Raw genomic sequence first — 22655 nt, 5'->3', positions numbered from 1 at the left:
TATGATATACTGTATTAAACATCAGCAAAATTTAAAGATCCCCCCCCACCCCACCTCCCACACTGGCTCTTTCTGAAAGATGGATACTCCTTTTCTTTTAAAGCCCTTTTCTTTATAATGGTACAGATTCCTATTTCTTATAATGGCTTGTGATTATTGGGGCCTGACAATGTATTTTTTTTTAATTTTCACCAACACACAGCAGCAACAGAATGCTCTATCTATGAGTATTGCATGAGATGGCATTTTCCTTTTTTTTTTTAACACTTCATCATGTTCTTTCTCTGTAATACATGCCAGTCATCTGGTCATGGTTTTATTTAGCAAATGATGGGCCAAGATGTCTCTTTATATCCCATCAGTTCACTGGGCTTTGAAATTCCTGTATATAAGAACTCCTTCTCCACTTGTTTTCTCTGCTCTACACTGATACTTTTTTTTTCTTGTTATTTGAGTTATTTTATATGAGCTCTCATATAAATATTTAGAGAGTTTACAGCTCTGTTCCCATCTTTCCTTAGTTTCTGTTTATCTCTCTTAAGATTTAGCATGAAACAGACCTGGCAGGAAATAGGAAAGAGCTCGTTTGAGTTCTCATTCTTCCACTTCCAGGCTGTGTGACCCTGAAGTGTCCTAGCCTTCCTGGGGTGTAGCCTACCCATCTGTACTTTCTCTCTCAAAGTTGGGAGGATCCTGGGCAATCGTGTGTGAATGTGCCATTGAAACCGTAGGCACTCTACAACTGCAAATGAAGTAGTCAACATATTTCTGTTTTGCTCCAAAGGCTGTTGTTGACCACAAGGAATAAGTGTTTTGCCTCTGTTGTTTCTGGTTGGGATTTCACATGAGCAGTTCACATGCATCTCCCATCTCCTCCACTTACCTCTCTCCAGTGATGGATACACACTTGTTAATTTCTCATCTCAGCCTGCTAAAGATTGGCCTCCGTACTTTGAAGTTGTCCATTCACACGAGGATCTATACTTTTCTTGTGCAATCCTTGGTTAGGAGTAGATCTTGGTAAAGTACCCCAGGGCCTTATCTTTGACAAGACTACATTTCAAGCATTCCCTAGGAATGAGGGCAGGAGGAGAAGGACATGACAGGATGAAATAGTTAGATGGCATCCCCAACTCAATGGACATGAATTTGAGCAAACTCAACAAGGAATGAGTGTTTCCTCTGTCCTCCAAGGTGCCCCAGAGAAGGGATAGCCCCAGCCTTGCTCAGTAACCATCTTCCCATGTGGTTTTGCCAAAAGACAGCATGACTCACCTCTTCATGTGCCCAGTGAGTGCAGGATCAGAATACCTAATGAGGACTTAAAGGTCATTGAACTTCTTTATCTTAACTTCTCTTCCTCCAGCACTGCCAGTAAAGACAGAAATCAAATGTTTTGTCCACTTAGAGGGGAAAATTTCCCATACAGTTGTGTCCAATTCACCATATACTAGCTCTTAAGCAGGACTTCGAAGACCTACATAGACTCCCACAGACCCTACAGTCATATATTTAATAAAGTGTTATTAAAATACACCCATATGACAGTAAATATATTTTGTTGTCAACATTTTAAAAACTACTTCTATGATTTTGTTTTGAAATCTCTCAGCAGATAACATTTCTTATTGCTCTGTGAGACATTAGAAGTTGTAAATTGTTTTCAAATGCACAAAACAATTTAACAATTGACATTGATGTAATGTTTATACTTGTATACATGTTTCAACATGGTTACTTATTTTGAAAATTTTTTTAAATCTTATAATCAACACATTTATTTTCAGGTCTTCTGTTACCCACTGGGTAACACAGTCCTGCCTGGAGTGGAATCTTATTTCTGAGACCACAGTTATTTTTTATTTTTCCCTGTAATGCTGTAATAAATAATATAGCATTTCTGCAGAAGTGATTCAAACCTATTCAAAGTTATTTTAGTTTTGATGGTAAAATGATTCTTTTAATAAGAAAAAAGCCTGATTCTATGGTAAAATTGATCTTTCTCTCCTAATGTAGTTCTCTATATTTGTTTATAATCCCATCAAGTATGAACTCCTTTCTAACAGATGTCTTCTGTTGTTATGGAATGGCATCTTGACATTCTTTATACAATGCTACTAGAACACTTTTTTGGTGGTACTTAAGATATTTTACATCTTCTTGGTAGCAGGAGGTTGAAGCGAAGACTCATTTTTTTTTAAATCATATCATAAAAGGAAGAATATATCTCCATTGAAACCTAGTTTTTAATCACATATATTCTTAATCTGGAGGAAAACACCTCTTGTGTCTCACTCAGTGTTCAATTAGTAAACATAAGATGTGATGAATCAGGAGGACAGACCTTTGTCCATCTGAAACGGTTACTAGGATGTTTGATTTGGTATCTTTACTCCAGTATTCACGCTGTTCCTTTGGTGCAAAAGCAACAGATAGCGTTATCTTCCTGAAGACTTTAGGACAAGATTTTCTTGAGACAGAGTAGCCTGATGCCTCACTGTTACACTTATACAGATTTTCAGATTCTTGGGACAAATTCCAACCCAGGAAATCTCATCACATTGGGTTCATCCTGAAATAATCTGCAGAGTGTAACAATAGATTATTCATACCATATATTTTACGATGGTAAAGACTGAAACATACTGATGGTAGGATTTAGTATGTAAACGAACTGAGAGAAGGCATAGGCAATGTTACTAGAAATACATTAGTGATATCCACACACAAATTGTGGTGCTGGAGAAGACTCTTAGGAGTCCTTTGGACAGCAAAGAGATCAAACCAGTCGATCCTAAAGGAAATCAACCCTGAATATTCATCGGTAGGTCTGTTGCTGAAGCTGAAGCTCCAATACTTTGGCCACCTGATGCGAAGAGCCAACTCACTGGAAAAGACCTTGATGCTGGGAAGGATTGAGGGCAGAAGGAGAAGGGGTGACAGAGGATAAGATGGTTGGATGGTATCATCAACTCAGTGGACATGAGTTTGAGCAAGCTTAGGGAGATAGTGAAGGACAGGGAGGCCTGGTGTGCTGCAGTCCATGGTGTCGCTAAGAGTCAGGCATGACTTAGCAACTGAACAAAACGGTATCCACACATGACTAATCAGACCCATTAACTGCCTGGGAAAATCAGCATCCCTCTTTGTGCCCCACTCATTTCTAACAACGGTTTTAGGGCGTATGTGGCCCACGGTCCTATTAGAGACAAAGGTGCTTCCTTTCCTGGAGGTTTGTTGCTGGCAGTTGCCAAAAGAATTCTTCATCTCAAAAATGGTTTCCTTGTTCAATGGAGATCTTTGGGGACAGACTTTTCAGCTGTTGTTTTTAATGTACTGTTTCTAAATGTGGGTTTAAAACTATCTAAAGATATTTTATGGCTAAAAAAATAAGAATGGCAGGTATCTTAACTTCCTTACAATATTTGGTTTGTAAATATCTGGTAAGAAGTGGCTACAGTTTGGATAAACAATTATATATCTGAAGATGAATTGAACCTCTTGGATTTCTGACCTCAGACTGCAATGGTTTGAATATTGAGGGGTACCTATATATGTGATTTTTCTATTTAATGATCTTCCCTAGAAATAAGAAAATGACTAATACTTGACTAATTCCGGTGGTCTAGAAATAGTCATGGAGAAGGCAATGGCACCCTACTCCACTAATCTTGCCTGGAAAATCCCATGGATGGAGGAGCCTGGTGGGCTGCAGTCTTTGGGGTCGCTAAGAGTTGGACACGACTGAACGACTTCACTTTCACTTTTCACTTTCATGCATTGGAGAAAGAAATGGCAACCCACTCCAGTGTTCTTGCCTGGAGAATCCCAGGGATGGAGGAGCCTAGTGGGCTGCCATCTATGGTGTCGCACAGAGTCAGACACGACTGAAGCAACTTAGCAGTAGAAATAGTCATCTTCTTCTCAAAGAGTCTAGTATTTGGAAAAAACAATACGTTGCATGCCTTGGTCTCAGTTTATCTAGGGCTATCTTTGTAGGACTTTCTGTTTGTGTTCTCATCTCAAAGCTGGCTTTGTTCTTTCCTTTTGCTCAACACAATAGCTAAACAATTATTGCTGATGTAATACTTTTTACACACACATACTTCCACAAAGTATACATGTTCTGGTTTATATCCCTGGTTTTTTGCTGATTATCTTATTTGGTGTGTGGTAAGCTTCTGAGACATGGAATTTCAAAACCAAAGTCAACTGGATGTCAGTTGCACATACATGCACAGCAATGGCCAGGGAAGAGGTGTTCAGATGACTCTTGTGTCGAGGCAGATGGGTGGTTTCCTCTACTGTAGCACATCTTAACATGTTAACATGTTTATAGTTAATTTGAGAGTTTTAAAAATAGACTTTGTGTATGAGACTGAGTCTGCCTCTAGGAATATTCAGAATAGGATGGGAAAGAAGAGCCCTTTTGACTTTTTATTTCAAATCAGGAAGTAAAATGAATAAAGGATCTTAGCTGTTACATACAAATATGTCTTGAGGACCCACATGTGGGTTCCATAACAGGCTATTACAACACAAAGATAGTGAGTCAGCAGAAGAGAGTTAATGGGCATCAGGGTGGAATTATTGCCCCAATGGGTTTGGAAATTACAACTGTCAAATTGACCCTGAAGAAATAAAGGACAGGACAAGATGGATCTGGAGAAAAGTGCTAAGACCTTTTAAAGCTGTTGAAGATTTTAAGTCACGTCTTGCAGTGTACATTTTGTTTATCTACATTTTTATTTATAATTTGTCCTCTGCCACAGATTGTCTAAGGGTGACTTTTGCTTATAAAGATAGCCTTCCTGGGTCCTTTGAGCCTTCCCTGTGAAGCACTTCTGTTCAGTTATCTCCTCTGGGCTGAGAGAGACTCTGCAAAAAAAGGGAGTGACAAGGGAATGAAGTGTCCAGAGGGCTGGAGAGGAGAGGAGAAGCAAGAACAAGCGCCATGTGTGGAAATACAGGCAGGATAGAGGGAAGAGAGAGAGAGTGGAGTCCAGGCTGGAATGGCAAAAATGCAGCGGGGCAGTGCAGTTTAGGGAACAGGAAGGGAGACACCTGCAAAGAAAAGGCCCTCAAGAGAGAACAAAAAGATACAGGAAGTCAGTTTAAGACAAGCCATGCTCATTGAGCAAGACTCCCACTTGCCCATGAGTAGGGCGCAGGAAGCAATGGAGGGCGAGTGTGCTCGGCACATCCTCTTATCACCCCTTCTGTGTTCTTCCCCGTCCTGTCTGATTTGTCAGCTCAAAGCAATTTTCTGTTTTCCCCAAACAATTGTAATACCTGACATAGTTGCCTCTCTCCCTGACTGAGCCCTGGATTTGTGACCAATCAACAGGACAGTGCTCCAGCTGATGCATGAGAAACTCTTAAAAAGCAGGTCCCAAATTCTCAGCCAATAGAGTAGCACGAGATAATGGGCAATGGAAGGGTGAGGCCTTAAGTATTCTATGTGTTTTCCATGCTGTTATTTACTCTGACAGAAAAGAGCTTTCTGCAGATTTTTGATGCAGAGCAGATAGAGCTTCGACTTTCTAAAATGATTTGATTGGAGGGATGCAAAATGGCTGTGCAGGTGACTACACAAAATCCTGACTAGGAAATAAATCAGCTTCTATCCATTGAAGCACTTCTTTTTTGTTTGTTTGTTTTCTAGGTAGAAGAACGGTCAAGGCTCAACCGGCAGAGTTCACCTGCCATGCCTCACAAGGTTGCCAACAGGATATCAGACCCCAACCTGCCCCCACGGTCGGAGTCCTTCAGCATCAGTGGGGTTCAGCCTGCTCGGACACCCCCCATGCTCAGATCAGTCGATCCCCAGGTACAGCGTCCCTTCATTCCACTGGGTTTTTCAACAAGGTGTACAATAAAGTCTAATAAAAGTAACAGGGAATAGTAACATGGATTTGGGTATCAGACCAGCCAAATCATGGCTTTTCCTATCAAATCTCTAGTAAGATAGGAGACCCCACTGAATGTGCAAGACAGAGGGAGAAGAGAGAAGGAAAAAAGCCCCATTCTTAGCTTTAAGCTAACTGCAAAGTCACTTCTTGGTAAATTGGCCTCTCAAGAGACCCATAGAAGCTCCTGCTAGTCCAGAACGGGCATCCTGTGAGTTGAAATTACCAAAGCTAAAATTTATGTAGACCTCTTTGTGACCCCATGGACTGTAGCCCACCAGGCCCCTCTGTCCATGAAATTCTCCAGTAAAAATATAGGAGTGGGTAGCCATTCCCTTCTCCAGGGATCAAACCCAGGTTTTTGGCATTGTAGGCAGATTCTTTACCACCTGAGCCACCAAGGAAGCTTGATGTGTCTATAAACTGTTACATTATCTTTTGTTCCTTGGAATTTTGACATGAGCCTGAAACTGGAAAAGTTAAATGGACTAGATGAAGTAAAATTGTGTTTTCTAAGCCAGTGGTTTTAAAAATGTGGTCCCTAGGGCAGCAGGATCAACATCACCCAGAAACTTGGTAGAAATGCAGATTCTCGGGCCCAACCCAGACTACTGATCAGCAACTCTAGGGGTGGGGCTGGAAGTCTGTAATTTAACAGCCTCCAGGTGATTCTGATACACTTTGACGTTTCAGAACCACTGTTTTAAGCTATTTGGAAAAGAAAAGATTTATTCACTTTTAGATAAGTGGGAAGTTTCTGGAAGTTTTAGAGGAATTTTTTAAATAGTGTGTACCAAAAATGAAGTAGGAATTGAGATGTAGGATGAAATTTCATAAAAAAGAGGGGTTACACAGCAGTTCTCACCTAAACGTCTCAAGTTTCTTCCAGGTGCCCACCTGTGTCAACACTCCCACAGGTGTTCTGAGGGCACCTTTGATATATGTAATGCTATTGAACTGGAGTTTCAGAGCAGATGCAATCAAGAATTCTTGATTTTAAGTTTGCCTTTAGTATATGAGGTCCAAAATTCTTCAGTACTAGCCAAATTAGCTTATCTTGCCTTTTTTGTTTTTATTTGTATATAATGAGTTCAGGCCTAAGCATCCATGAGTTCAAAACACACAAAGTTCCTCTTTACAAAACCCCACTTTGACTTTTTAGGAAAGTTTTTCCCTATAAAAGGAGAGAGTAGAGAGAAAACTTAAGAAACTACATGAAAGTGACTAGGAAATGAAACTGTTGATATCCTGTGACAGACAGCTAATTGAATTAAGCGTTCTTCAGGAGCTTCAGTTTTTGTTTTTGTTTAAGGGACTCTTTCAAAGTAGGTTTGTGTTTCGTACTGCATATTCTTTAAGTTTATTTTATTCAAGTATTGTCGATTTACAATGTTGTGTTAGTTTCTGCTATACAGCAATATGATTCAGTTACACATATATATACACATTCTTTTCCAGTCTTTTCCACTCTGATTTATCACAGGGTATTGAGTGTAGTTCCCTGTGTTATACGGTAGGGCCTTGTTATTTTTGCATTCTATATACAATAGTTTGTATCTGCTAATCCCAAACTCCCAGTCCATCCCTTCCCCACCCCCTCCTCTTGGCAATGACAGGTCTGTTCTTATGTCTGTGAGTCTGCTTTGTAGATAAGTTCATTTATGGCATATTTTAAGTTCCACATAGAAGTGTTACCATATGGTATTTATCTTTCTCTGCTTGATTTACTTAGTGTGATGACCTCTGAGTCCATCCGTGCTCCTGCAAATGGCAGTATTTCATTCTTTTTTATAGCTGAGTTGTATTCCACTGTGTATATGTGTGTGCACGTTTGTGTGTGTATGTATACATATACATACATACCACATTTTCTTTATTCATTTATCAGTGGACATTTTGCTTCTTTCCATGTCTTGGCTATTGCAAATCATGCTTTTATGAACACTGAGGTACCTATTTGCAAGACAGGCTTTGTTTTTGTGTTAATGCTTAATATATTTAATGATATTTAGCCTTAATATGGACTTCCCTGGTGGCTCAGAGGTAAAGAATCCGCCTTTGATGCAGGAGATGCAGGTTCGATCCCTGGGTCAGGAAGATCCCCTGGAGAAGGAAAAGGCAACCCACTCCAGTATTCTTGCCAGGAAATTGCCTGACAGAGGAGCCTGACAGGCTATAGTCCTAGGGGTCGCAAAGAGTTGAACACAACTGAGCACACACCTACACAACCTTAATATAAATTTGATTGGTTACAGTTCTATTCTCGTTGAAGCATACACTCAACTGAAGTGGACTTTGAGGATTTCCTTGGAACTATAGTTAGCAACATTCCAGTCTCCCAAATCAAGAGGCTCTGAAGAGTCTGGGGCAAGGCTGCTCCAGAGATGAGACCTCAAGCGCAGGAGGAACAGGGCCAGGCTGGTGGAGGCAGGCTGTGGAGGTGTCCTCTAGCAGTCTGGGCACTGAGATTTCAGACCAAAGAGAGTTTGATAGGTGCCTGGTACAAAGCAAATACTAGATTAATGTTTATTGAATTAACAGTTTAATTTAGAAAATGCTCTAGATGTTTTCCCAGCCAGGATTTATTGACCACCTTCAATATGCCAGGCATGGTGCTAGACTCAGAGAGAGGAAGTCTGATGTGGCTCTTGTCTCCTGGGGGCTTCCCTGCACATTGGAGGAAAAGATAGGCTCACGTGAGCATGAACAAGGAAGTGTGAGGGGTGAAGGGTTCTCCGAACTGTAGGTGGTCATGATTTGTCTTAAAAAGCAACATTTCTACCTAAAGTCTGCATTTCTTCCCTGCATGAACGATATCAATACATGCCAAATTGTGAGACTTCCAACTCTAAAACAAACATCCTAGTGTTGTGAGATATATAATATCCTAGGTGGTAAGAGCCAGTTCACCAGAAAGCAGGATCACATAGCAGTTAGGCTGTGGAGTTACAACATGGGAACTAGAATTAGGCGTATGTGTAGGTTACAGTCCAGTCTCTGGCACATGTTAGCTGTGAAATCTAGGTTGTCATTTACCTTCTCTATACCTTAAATTCTCATGGGTAAAATGAGAAGAATAATTGTGTCCAGCTCATGGTATTTAATGAGTTTATAAGAAGAAAGATGTTGAGAGCGATTCTTGTTTCACAGAGCACTCTCTGAAGTCCAAGTTAGGAGGTTGAAAGGAGGAAGTTTGTATGATCAGAAGTGCTTGTAAATGTATTGCTGGCCAATAAATGTTCACTGAAATCATTATTATCATGACACTTATTTCACTGACTTCTTATCAGTCCCAAGTCCATCATTTAACTCTTTGCCAGCAAGTCTGGTCCAGCCCTCCAGCTCTAAAATAGGAAATTTAGGAGAGCTTTGAAAAGCATGCTGCAAAGAGCTTCTATGGGCTCCATGTGCTCTGATTCTTTCTCCCTAAAATTTTATCCTCCCTTCCCATGAGATCCTAGTTGATCTGCATTTCCCTGGTGACTCAGACAGTAAAGAATCTGCCTGCAATGCAGGAGACCCAGGTTTGATCCCTGGGTCAGGAAGATCCCCTGGAGAAGGGGATGGCCACTCCAGAAATCACTGCCTAGAGAATCCCGTGGACAGAGGATCCTGGCGGGCTACAGTCCCTGGGGTCACAAAGAGTCGGACACAAGTGAGCAACTACTACTACTACTTGTAATAATGCTGCTGTGATGTTGGTTTGATGCTTAGATCCCGCATCTGGTAGCAGTGAAATCCCAGGGACCTGCCCTGACCGCCTCCCAGTCGGTGCATGAGCAGCCCACGAAGGGCCTGTCTGGGTTTCAGGAGGCTCTGAATGTGAGCTCTCACCGCGTCGAGATGCCACGCCAGAACTCAGATCCCACCTCTGAAAACCCACCTCTCCCCACTCGCATTGAGAAGTTTGACCGAAGCTCTTGGTTACGACAGGAAGAAGACATTCCACCAAAGGTAACATTACTGGAGTTCTTATCGTCATCTCTATCATTGTCATCAACGTTTATTATTACTATTACTGTTACCATTATTATTACCCCTGTTGCAGACCATTCATAGCACCAAAGAATGTGATAACACAGCACCGTCCCTTCTAATTTGTGTTCGTCCCTCCTCATTCCCAGGCTAAGACTTAGATTGTCATTCATCATCTCTGATCTCCATTTTCCCCAGAGAAATGGAGGCTCTGGTAGGCTGAAGGACTTGAAAGCATATATCCTGTATCCAGAATTAGAACTCCCAACCCCAAGCCTTCCAAACTATTCATTAATACTATCCATCTTGAGAAATAGAATAATAATGGATATTCTCGTTGATGACTTAATCTATACCTAGACAAATTTAAAATTTCCAGATTAAAAAGTAAAGAACTTGTTTATTTCTATTTTGGATAGCACAAAGTGAAACCACATCACAGGTGTTCAGAAAATAGTAATGCTCTTAGAATATGTTAGTTGGTTCCACTAAGGAAAGCTCCCTCTAGGCCAGGTTGTACTGAGGATTAAATTGTAGGGTGAAATGACCAATTGTTCCACTGGCTTGGTTCCATTTGTTTTTGTTTTTGCCTATACCAAGCTGTTATACATTCCAAATGTCCTAACACTTGGCTGTGCATCTCACTACAGACAACCTGAAGTATTTCAAAACACTGGAGAAATGTTGCATCAGATTCTTCCTGGTTCAGGATTCCCTTTCTCCTGAACTTAGCTGAGGAGCCGGGATAAATGGAATGCCTCGCAGTTTCCATAGATCCATACCCTTATTGATTCCAGAAAAAAAAATAGTACTTTTTATCCAGATGTTTTCAAATATTTTTCCTCATCTTCCTCTCAAAAAACTTTCCATGATTTTGCAAATGAAATTGGCTGATAGGTGGCTTTTTTGTTGTTCTCGTCTTGGGGATGGCATCAGGCAAGGTTATTTATGGAGCAAAGTTCAATCTGAAAAACAGGATGGGAAGAGGAGCAGACAGGAGAGCTGGGGAGACATTTGAGGTCATTGGTCCATTCTCTTCAAGCATGCAGGCACACATTTATAACTCTGGAAGAAAAACTTTAGATCAATACAAAGGTTTTAGGTTTTAATGTTTCATTAGACCCTCTCGACAACTATTGCAGGTGACCAAATACAAAAGGAAAAATAACAGTAATATTTAACTGAGCAGGTGGGAGCACTGATTCGGTCATTCTGCATCACTTCACTGGCTCGTCTTTCTAGGTCTTTATCTTAAAATGTTTTATAATAACCAAGAAAACTTGTATTCATTGTAAATATTCTTTAATATATTAAGCAATAATATCAAAACAAAGCATAATTTTAAAATATCTAGTACAAAATATCAGATTGGTCAGAAAGATCGTTCTGTTAATAGATATATTATTCAATGATGTTCTTGGTGAAAATGAAAAAAAGTTTGTCTTACTTTTACTTTTAGAACCAAATGAACTTTTTGGCCAACCCAATATAAATCCACTTTAAAAGGACCTCCAAAAAAGAAACATCAAAGCACCCGAAGAATGTTTAGCCCACCTAGCTGTCACATTTTCATTTCTTGGTCACTTTTCATAAAATTTCTCCTCTGCTCTCCCCTCAAGTTGAACTCCTTTGGTGCACTTAACAGTATTCAGTTTCATTAGAAAATGTGGCATACTTGAATTTACCTAATCCCTTGACCAATAACCTAATGATACAATTTCCTACTGTACTTCACAGTCTAACTGGTACTCACATAGTCTTTTGAAGACCTTCCAGCAGTTTCATTATTAATCCTATTTTTTTATTACATTTGCAAATTGACCTCCCGAAGCACAGTGTTAGGAGTTTGTTTTGAATTAGCAATTGCAAGTTGGTTAGTAAGTGGAAACATTTAGGACCTACTGCAGTCATTTCTCTGAGCTCACTGAGCTTATGTCCCAAGTTCTATCTGATACCCTAGTTTCTCACCAGATTTCATAGTTTCCTTATCTGTTTATCAGTTGTGCTGTGAGTTAAAAATGGAACTCCATTTATCTGGATGACCGTCATCAGATGCAGTTTCCAATGGCCAACTGAGTTCGTGATACCCCAGAGAAATTTCTGGTGTCCACCACTCTTGTGCCAGCAAAGGAGGGCAATTATTTTAACCCAGTACATCAAAGTAATTCACTTGCTCTATTTCTAAATTTGTTTTTAACATTGAAGGCAGTACTCATTAATGGTTGCTAAAATGTGCCTCATTGCCTTTCCTTTGATTTTGTTTAGGGAGTTAAGTATTTCTTTGAGATGTTTCTTTCCTGTTTCTGATCATTCCATGTCTCCTGGCGGCTCTTAGGAAAGGAGTAGGCTGCATTTCAGGCAGTACCATATGGAAGTTATTTTATGGAAAATATTGCTGAATTCTGGTTTCCTTTCAGGTGCCTCAAAGAACAACTTCTATATCCCCAGCATTAGCAAGGAAGAATTCTCCTGGAAATGGTAGTGCTCTGGGACCCAGACTAGGATCTCAACCCATCAGAGCAAGGTAAGGGAAGGGAGATGGATAAGGTGAAGGGAAGAGCCCCACCTGCCATTGCCATTACTGCTTTCCTAAAAAACTGTCTTTGTTCTTTTTTCCCTTCTGAGGCATGTTGACTGGCCACCCGGACTGTAAATTTTGGTGGGCCAGAGGCAAGTCCTTTATTTCTTCAGTAGCCTTTCACAGACACCAGTGTGTAGTGTGGGCTCATACGTGAACGAGCAAATGAATCACAGAATCAATGCAGAAGCCAATCTGGCTTACCTTATTTGGCAGGTTTTCAAATGTGGGGGTAAAACTACAAATAAAGTCTGGGTGTGGTACCCCTGACCATTAACCTCAAAGACGCTTTGATGAAGCCAGCCAAACAAAGTGGCCTGATCTGAGATGATTTTTAGCATCAGGTCAAGAAACATGCCCTGTGGCTCTGTAGTAACCTAAACAGAAAGGAAATCCAAGGAAGACAGAATATATGTGTGTATGTGTGACTGATTCACTTTGCTGTACAGTAGAAATTAACACAACATTGTAAAGCAACTGTACTCCAATTTACACATGTACACCCGTGGCGGATCCATGTATGGCAAAACCACCACAATATTGTAAAGTAATTAGCCTCCACTTAAATAAATTTATATTAAAAAATAATAATAATAAATTTTTTAAAAAGAAAGAAATGTGCCCTGAGGACTATTGAGACAGTAGAAAGTAACTAGCAAAGAGAACATCCCTGGTGGTACAGTGGTTAAGAATCAGCCTGCCAATGCAGGGGACCCAGGTTCAATGCCATACCTGGTCTGGAAAGATTCCACATGCCTTGGGGCACCTAAGCCCATGCACCACAACTACGGAGCCTGTGTTCTAGAGACTGTGAGCCACAACGGCGGAAGCCTGCAGGCCTGGACCCCACGCTCCACAACAAGAGAAGCTACCACAGTGGGAAGCCCGTGCTCACCGCAACTAGAAAGAGCCCCGGCAAAGCAATGAGGACCCAACACAGCCAAAAAGAAAGAAAGAAAGAAAGAAAATGATTGGCAAAGAAATGCTATAGTGACCAGCTGCAGAGCTGTCCTGGTTTGGCAAATTGCAGAAGGACTAGTTCTCCTGAGGAAGTCATCTCTGGCATTATGGAGTATCACTGAAATACAGTGATGCTCCCACTGTTGCTCTTTGCTCTTCTGGAATTTTTTACCAACTGTGTATATTCCTACAATCAGGAAGTTGCATCCACCTACTGGTGGGTGTAGAGATCTGAAGAGAAGCTGGAAAATAAACAATATCCTTACAGTATCAGAGCAGATTTTATGGGGTAACAGATGCTGTTTGGTGCTGTCGTTCATCAAACTCCCCTCACATGTTTCATGAGTACACTCCTTTTTAGGATCAGCTGAAATAGCAAATGGCCTCTGTTGAGACTATAAAAAGGAACTTAGGGGTACTGTTTTATTCTTCATTGTGTTCATAAGAGGACAGTCTCTTGCTAGTCAAAGAGAAAGAGAGACTGGAAATGAAGGTTATGACTATTTGTACAGATCCTAAAATATGGAATGCTATGAAAAGCCTTAGGAAGGGGTCAGTCTGTAAATAAGACAGAACTGTACTAAGATCATTCATCTCTGGAGGGCAAAGAAGCTAGCGCATTCTGAGTGGAGTTGCCAGTTACAGAAGCTCTGAATGAGCCATTTTTGTCCAGCAGCTTGTCAGGTTCACGCTGAGCTGGTGTTGTGAGCAGGACTGAGCACACCTGGTGTGGACTGTGACCAGGGAGCGAAAGGAATGTGAGGCTGGATTGCCAGCCTGAACTTTACCAGTCCTCCTCTCCAAGCGATAATAAGCCTCCAGTTATCAGGGCTTCTTGCTCCTTTGAACCCTGCCTTCTAGGCTGTGTTCATGAGATAAGTCGTTTAGAATTTTAGTTTCTGTACATCAAGCATCATTTCAACTTTAAGTCTTTTTCCCTCTATCAACCCAAAAGAAAGAGAATTGTCTTTCTCTAGTCAAATAAAAAGCAGTCCTTTGTTCCCTCTGAAATACTAATTCAATGACATTAAGGCTCCAAAATAACTGATAAATTGTCATGCATGCATGCTCAGTCGCTTCAGTTGTGTCCAGCTCTTTGCGACCCCATGAACTAGAGCCTGCCAATCTCCTCTGTCCATGGGATTCTCCAGGCAAGAATACTGGAATGGGTTGCCATGCCCTCCAACAGGGGATCTTCCCTACCGAGGGATCAAACCCAAGTCCCCTGCATTGCAGGTGCATTCTTTACCTGCTGAGCCACCAGGGAAGCCCAATAAATGGTCAGTGGCTTGCAAAACATGTGCTTTTCCCTTGGAACTTCTTAAACATTGTATTTTGTCCAAAGAAAGGAGATCTTGTGAATACAGCTAACATTTTTCTGCTTACAGAGAAGGTAGGGAGGAAATGAACTTAGCGGTAATAGTTATTTACCTGCAATGAAAATCAAAAGCATTGCGGGGGAGGGGGGATGGAGAATCCCTATCTCTGCCATGTAGAACAATCCTGCTTCTTTCTATTACATATCTCTAAGTGACCAGCACTTAAAGATGTGACACAGACTCTGCAGCTCTAGATTGAATTGCATTTTGAAACGTTTCGGGATTTGGTGTATTTATTGTGCTAGAGATGGCTTTAGTTCACCTCTGTTGTATAATAAAACATGCCAAGATGTGGTGGCTTGAAACAGTAACTATTTATGATTTCTCACCATTCTATGGCTTGACTTCAACATTGTCCTGCTGGTCTCACCTGAGCTGGCTTACGCAGCTGCACTGCAGTGATGGGTCACCCCATTCTTGGGGTTTTTCATCCCCAGCTTCTTGACTGTTTGGGGATTGCAGGACAGCCTCTCAAGAGGGAAAAGCCCAGTGCACAATTGGAGGAGAACTGCTTTACAATGTTGTGTTAGTTTCTGCTGTGCAACAGTATGAATCGGCTATATGTGTACATATGTCACCTCCCTCCCTCCCCTGTCCGTCATCACAGACCACGGAGCAGCTTCTCACTGGCTATGTGTTTTACACATGGGAGTGTCTATATTTTAGTGCTACTCCTTATTTCAGCCTACCCTTCCTTCTTCCCTCCCCCATGTCCACATGACATGTCCATCCTCTACATCTGCATCTCTATTCCTACCCTGAAATAGTTTCACCTGCACCATTTCTCTAGATTGCATACATACATGTTAATATACAATATTTTTTTTCTCTTTTTGACTTAGTTCACTTTGTAGAACAGACTCTAGGTCCATCCACATCAGTACAGATGATCCAATTTTGTTCCTGTTTATAGCTGAGTCATATTCCCTTGTATATATGTACCATATCTTCTTTACCTGTTCATCTGTTGATGGACATTTAGGTTGCTTCCATGTCCCGGCTGTTGCAAATACAGCACTTTTGAAGCTTTTGTTTCCATCATCTTTGCTAATGATGTGATTCACCAGTGGTGAGGGGTGGGGGGATTACTGTGATAAGACAGAGATTGTCCTATTTTCTATTGGTTCTAATAAAGTCCTTATAGATTTTTTGGTACCATTTGTCAGATAACTGCCCATCCATAAAGCCACAAAAAGGTTGCTTTTAAATATTTTTGTCCTTTGCAATACCGTATGGATTCCCAAATGCCTTATACTGTCAAGGTGAACTGGTGAGTTTAAATTATGATTTGATTTGTTCATTTTTTAAATTTCTGTTTTAAAACCTCCCATGCATTTTAACATTTAACTTTGATTCATGTGTTCTTTTAAAACAAATTAAAATTTGATTAAGCGAATACATTCAGAGTATGAAAAATTTTTAATTAATCCAATAATACCCAGTCAAAACTGAATGACTGAATGCTTAATTTCAAAAAAAATGATTCTCTGGCCTATCCCAAACCTACCTGCTTATGGCTGGTTTGTTCTCATTGGCTGTGTCATCAGAGAACAAAGGAAAAAGAATGTGGGCAGGCAGCCAGTTAATTATAGACTTGGCCCAAATATTTGGGCCAAGAAATCACTTTGTAATCTTAATTTTCTGTTTAGACTTTTTAATGTGATTCAAGTAAATGGAATAATTTTCTTTTTACTGTGTGTTTTATAAACCAAACAGCATTGTCTGCAGTATGTCAAATGTCTGAACCAAAAGTTAGCATTTAAAGAAATCTATATGAATGTTTTCAAGTTTTTACATATTTGGATCTGAATAGGATTGGTTAATACATAAAAACACAGGAAATCTATTATTTCATGGAATTGTTCTGAAATTGATCCCCTCTAAGAGCATTTATCTCAGGCACCTTGGCCCCAAGGCCAGATCAGGTGACACCATAGTAAGGAAGAGAGGAACATGGCAGTGTGACATTTTCTCAAAACACTCATATTTTACCAAAAAAAATAAATGAGGTAGAAAAGGCATTTAAAAATTTTCCCTATTTCAGACTCCAGCAGCAAAAATAGCAACCTATTAAGATCAGTACCCACACTGGTTAGCTCCAGTGGGGGGATGGGGGGAATAGACTTGTGCTAATGAAGCCCAGATCAGGGGTTTAATGCTCATGGGATCCAATTAGCTTCACACCAAAAGAGGCCTGAGCCCCAGTCAGAGACGCAGGCTCATTCCAGCTGGTTCTGCTGATGCCCTGGCACCTCTGTCATCCCAGGACAGCCCTGGCCCAGGTTTTATCATCTAACGTGGCCACAACCTCCTCCCTGGTCAGCCTGCCTCTGTCCTGACTAGTCATTCATAAGCCGGCCCTGGGAGGCCCGTGTTTTCTGCCTGGCTTTAAGAGAATTGCTATAGAAGCTTCCTATCGCAGGGTTTCCTACACAGGCTTGGTACTCAGCCAGGATGGTGTCATCTTTATACCAAGGAGCCCCCGGAAAACCCAGGTCTGTGTCTTTGCTCAGACTGTTCCCCTAGCCTCGCTGCTCACCCCTCTGAAGTTTAATCAAGTCCTTTCTCTTTCCCAACACCAGCACCAACCACTCCAGGCTGCATTACACTGCATTCCCCAGATGCTGCTACCGTTTACAGATGCTCGAACAGCGTGTAGAGTTTTGCCTTGCTGGCTGTGGGCTCCACTGCATGTCTCATTGCTAGGATTATGTTGTAACTTGACTGTCTGTCCTGTGACCTCGACTCTCCCCCATCCCTCATGGTCTCACAAAGGCAGGTGTTTAAGGAAAGGTTTTGGCTAAATGATCAAAGAAATACTGCATTCGAGCAAAGAGCTGGATCCTGCTACCACACGGCAACAACCAGGCAAAGTCCTCGGAGCTCACAGAACTCCATTCTCTCAATAGTTGTTTTTTTTGTCATACAGAGAACATTACATCTCTACAAAATGAGAACAGCCACCAAGAAACCTTACCCTTAATGTGTAATTAAAAAAAATTTTTTTAGAATTTATTAATTATACATAAATAATTCCTGACCACTACTGTTTAATGAAAAGAGAACAGTAGGGAAGAAGTTATTTAGGAATTTAAATAGGATTATTTTTTGGAAAAAATGAAATATTGGAAATGTGAGATGTTGCAGAATTAGCATTCGTTTATCGTGCTATTCTACTTAGAATATTATATTAGATATACTATAGATATTTAGATATCTAAATATTATTATGGATAATCTAATAATATCTAATTATTATCTAGATAATAATTAGATATTCTCCAAATAGGAGGGAGGTTTTTTCTCTTATGGATCCAAATCTATCTCAATCAATTAAATGCTAATTACTACCCAAAGGAGTGCCATAAAAATACCAAGAATTTTGAAAGTTTTCCTGAAGTTTACTGACACTTTTTCCTGCAGTCAATTTTTACTGCTGGGTTGACTTAGCCACCCCTTTACTGTAAAAAAATTGAAAGGTGAATATTGTTATAAAATCTACATTTATATTATCAAAATTAATAAATCATGATGATATGTTTACATTTTCCAGAATCACCAGCCATCTCTTCCACTAACCCAATGTTTAAGGATTTTTGTAATTCAGCCAAATATTTTTGTTTTCAGAAAGAAATTATTTGGTTTAGTTGCTGCCATAATAATGCTATTTTGTGGCCAGATTTTCACGGGCCAAACTGCAAGTGTCTCAAGGGAGGGGGCCATATTATTTTCACATTTACATGTGAAGCATCTGACACCCAACACAGCACAGAGTGCCTGGTTCCCACTTGATATTCTTAAAATGGGCAGAGAGAAATGAAAGCATAGTATTACATTTTAATGTGATAGCTCACTGCATGAAAATAATAGCACCATGACGACTCTGTTAGTGAAATTCTGTTTGGGGAACTGAAGACAATGAAATCATGGAGGAGCCTATGTTTCTCCCTTGGCAGGTGGATGGCAGTGGATAGGATCTTTGAATTTCAGATCTCACTAAATTACCACTTAGGCCCAGCAGTACAGAAGTCTAGAGGAAAAAATGGAGAGGTCTATGGCTTATAACGGAGAAGGCAATGGCAGCCCACTCCAGTACTCTTGCCTGGAAAATCCCATGGACGCAGGAGCCTCCTAGGCTGCAGTCCATGGGGTCGCTAAGAGTCAGTCGGACACGACTGAGCGACTTCACTTTCACTTTTCACTTTCATGCATTGGAGAAGGACATGGCAACCCACTCCAGTGTTCTTGCCTGGAGAATCCCAGGGACGGGGGAGCCTGGTGGGCTGCTGTCTCTGGGGTCGCACAGAGTCGGACACGACTGAAGCAACTTAGCAGCAGCAGCAGCAGCATGGCTTATAAATTTGAAAGGAAGAGCTTAGAAGAAACTTGGAAAATACTGCTTATTTTTATAACAAAATCCTAAAATCCTCTCAGTCTCCTCCCACCACCACTGCTCAGTGGCCTCCTCGCCTCTGCACCCCCTGTGGTCACCAAAAGTGGCCTTGGAGTCTGCTTCATGTTCCCATATTGCCCTGCGCTCACTGCAGGCGCAGCATGAACAAAGACCGCTGTGTGTGTCTGGCGACACTGGCAGAAGACACGAGCTGGATCTTGTTCATTACTGTATCTCAAAGGTCTGACCCAGTGCCCGGTATAGACCAGCTGAGTGAATGAATAAATGCACTATTTTGGGAATAGTAAAGATGTGAGAGTGAATAATAGAGTAGCGTTTATAACCAGTGGGGGCTTTTAGCCTGCCAATAGATAAACACTGTTCTTGGGTTTAGCACTTAATAATTATTTTCAAACATTCTTCCCTTTGGTAATAGCCAAGGTATATAAAGATTTCCTGCAAGAAATTTAAAAATGCAAAGATACCACTAGCTATGTGAGCTGAGAACTTAGGTAATTCACAGAAGAGGAATTCTGAATAACAAATAAATGTGAATAAAAATTATTCTACCTCAACAGTAATTTTTAAAAACTGCATTAAAACAGCAAAATATAATTTTTTGCAAGTTAGTTAGCTGTTCATAATAAAGACTGGTAAGAATTCAATGAGATGGATAGTCTCATACACTGTGGTGAAAACCTGCTGTGTGTTTATATGCTCACATACATATATATGTGCACATGCATACCCCAGTTCATGCCCCTCCACCCAAGAATTCCAATTCCCCGAGAGATGTGAGTGAATATTTGTTTGCCTCTAGATGTTTATTTCAGTATTATGTGTCCCAGCAATATGTTGGAAGCACCTAATAACAAAAGAATGATTGAACTAATTCACCTATATAATGGACTACTATGCAGCCATTCGGAGAAGGCAATGGCATTCCACTGCAGTACTCTTGCCTGGAAAATCCCATGGACAGAGGAGCCCGGCGGGCTACAGTCCATGGGGTCTCGAAGAGTCAGACATGACTGAGCGACTTCACTTTCACTTTTCACTTTCATGCACTGAAGGAAATGGCAACCCACTCCAGTGTTCTTGCCTGGAGAATCCCAGGGATGGGGGAGCCTGGTGGGCTGCCATCTATGGGGTCACACAGAGTCAGAGACGACTGAAGTGACTTAGCAGTAGCAGCAGCATGCAGCCATTATTGTTTTTAGAAGTGTTAGAAGTTGCTCAAAGGCAGTCAAAGGGGGAAAAAAGCAATATGCAAAGTTGAATACACAGTGTGCTTCCATACATACAAAAGAAAAAAGACTAGAAGCGGGCTTCCCTGGTTGTCCAGTGGTTAAGAATCTGCCTGCCAATACAGGGGACACAAGTTTGAGCCCTGGTCTGGGAAGATCCCACTTGCCACAGGGCAACTAAACCTTTGAGCTACAACTCACTGAAGCCCACTCTCCCTGGAGCCCGTGCTCTGCAGCTAGAGAAAGCCCGCACACAGCAACAAAGACCCAGTGCAGGCAAAAATAAATAATTTTTTTTTCCCTAAGACTCGAAGATAATATGTCATCCAGTAAAAGACAGTTGAATATCTCTTGATTCAGAGATGGCATGCATTGCTCCCTTGTTTTTATCTTTTAATATTCTCTACTGTTTTACAATGAGCATAGGAAAAGAGGTTTCAGAGCCAGCCTCCTTTGAAGATTCACCATTTCAGAGCTAATATGTTTGATGTGAGATTACCCAAGAGTTGGGTCAAGAATTCATCCTGTCCAGACGAGGAATCTGGCCAGGAGCTCCACAGAAGACAGCATGACTGTCATTAACATTGACCCCTTTAATGCAAGGTCACATAGGCACTGTCTTCATCCCTTTGTACGGGGGGTGGGACTGGACTACACTTGTGTCTACCAGCCTCCAGTTGTTGAGAATATAAGCCCCGTGCATCGCTTCCCTACAGCAACCCCGACCTCCGGAGAACTGAGCCCGTCTTGGAGAGCCCCTTGCAGAGGACGAGCAGTGGCAGTTCTTCCAGCTCCAGCACCCCCAGCTCCCAGCCCAGCTCCCAAGGAGGCTCTCAGCCTGGGTCACAAGCAGGATCCAGCGAGCGGACCCGGGTTCGAGGTAAAGCTTTCCCCTGCCTTTCCAGGACGGCTTCTCTGGACAAGACATCAGATTACTTCCTGACTTCTGTGACTCCTGGTCCTGGTGTGGCCACCACTGTGTGATGCCGAGAAGCCCCTTAACTCCACTCGGCTTCAGTCTCCTTAGGGCAGTGGGCCACCATCCCCAGTCACGTGTGTGACATCAGTGTGGACCCAGTCCTTTCTAATTGCAGATACCAGAATTCTCCAGGGAGATGGCAGAATACTGAGATGAGATGGTCTCATTTGAAAATGTAGTCATCAGACAGCTCAGTTTCCATTTCTGTTTGACTGCTTAGTTCGAGTTCCATGACCCACAAGTATCCTCTTCCCTTATGTCAACAGTGTTCAGAATACAAGGTATTTCTCAAACTAAACGTTAATAAAGGCTAATGTAGAATAAATATGCACTGGAGAGAAGATATAAAATCTTTGACTTTAAAAAATATACTTGACCCTTCTGGTTATTCCTATTAGTGAGGTAAAAATTAACCTCTCTGACCATTTAATTCAAGTCATCCTTCATTGTTTAGATTTCAGTAATGAGGAAGCTTGTGAAAAACATTAATGTGTCCAGCTAATTATACATGACAACCTATTGTTTCTAGCTAATCAAAATGTACCCTTTCTGCATAAACCTTCTTCAGAAGATAATTTTGCTTCCAAGTAATGAAGGCTGGGATTTTTTTAAGCGCAATTTGAAAACACTTAATACTCTGCCTGATGAAAAGCACCAGTTCTTTATTCTTTCTTAGCCTCTTCATTAGACACAATCATTCTTTACCTCCTAATTTTTTTTAAGTAAACTCACTGTATGTCTATTTGGCAAAACTAATACAATTATGTAAAGTTTAAAAATAAAATTAAAAAAAAAAAAGAAAGAAAAGGTGAATGTCAGACATACTGTGCTGTGTCTCTGAACTGGGGTGGGACTGGCCTGCAGCTGCCTCTTCTTAAAATCTTCTGACATCCATGACAACCCAGAACTGTGTAGGCTTCTGTTGCTTTGATCCAGATATAGACTTACTAACTTTAGAAAAGTGCCATTCTCTTACCTTTTTTTCTGTTCATAAAAAATAATATGTTTCATTAGAGCAAATGCTAAAGAAAATCCAAACTTAAGCATATCATTTGAATTCTCTGATCTGGTTCAGGTTCAATTCTTAACTTCTTCCCTTTGACCTCTAGTTTTTCTGGGTTAAAAGCTAGTGTGTCTTACCCTGCTGTGTCCCTACCCAGGAAAAACCACTTTGAAACCAAACCAAAGAGTATCTCCCACCTGAGATTGCTTCTTCTCTAACCTGTAAGCTCATA

The 22655-nt window shown here is 41.0% G+C and overlaps 1 protein-coding gene across 13 annotated transcripts in view; it reads left to right on the top strand.

Annotated features, from left to right (window-relative positions):
• The window catches only part of TNIK (TRAF2 and NCK interacting kinase), a 405472-nt gene that overhangs the window by 334753 nt on the left and 48064 nt on the right, over positions 1-22655 (top strand). For all 13 annotated transcript variants that reach the window (XM_086394188.1, XM_086394149.1, XM_086394139.1 and 10 more), the window contains 4 exons: positions 5666-5830; positions 9624-9863; positions 12302-12408; positions 21158-21321. In XM_086394188.1, coding sequence (XP_086250314.1) covers positions 5666-5830; positions 9624-9863; positions 12302-12408; positions 21158-21321 — 676 coding nt within the window. The remainder of the gene's footprint in view (positions 1-5665; positions 5831-9623; positions 9864-12301; positions 12409-21157; positions 21322-22655) is intronic.

Source organism: Bos grunniens, chromosome 1, assembly GCF_055505025.1.
Source record: "Bos grunniens cultivar Pamir isolate PY7600 chromosome 1, Bosgru_T2T1.0, whole genome shotgun sequence".
NCBI lineage: Eukaryota > Metazoa > Chordata > Mammalia > Artiodactyla > Bovidae > Bos > Bos grunniens.
This window is presented reverse-complemented; position numbering and strand designations above follow the sequence as displayed.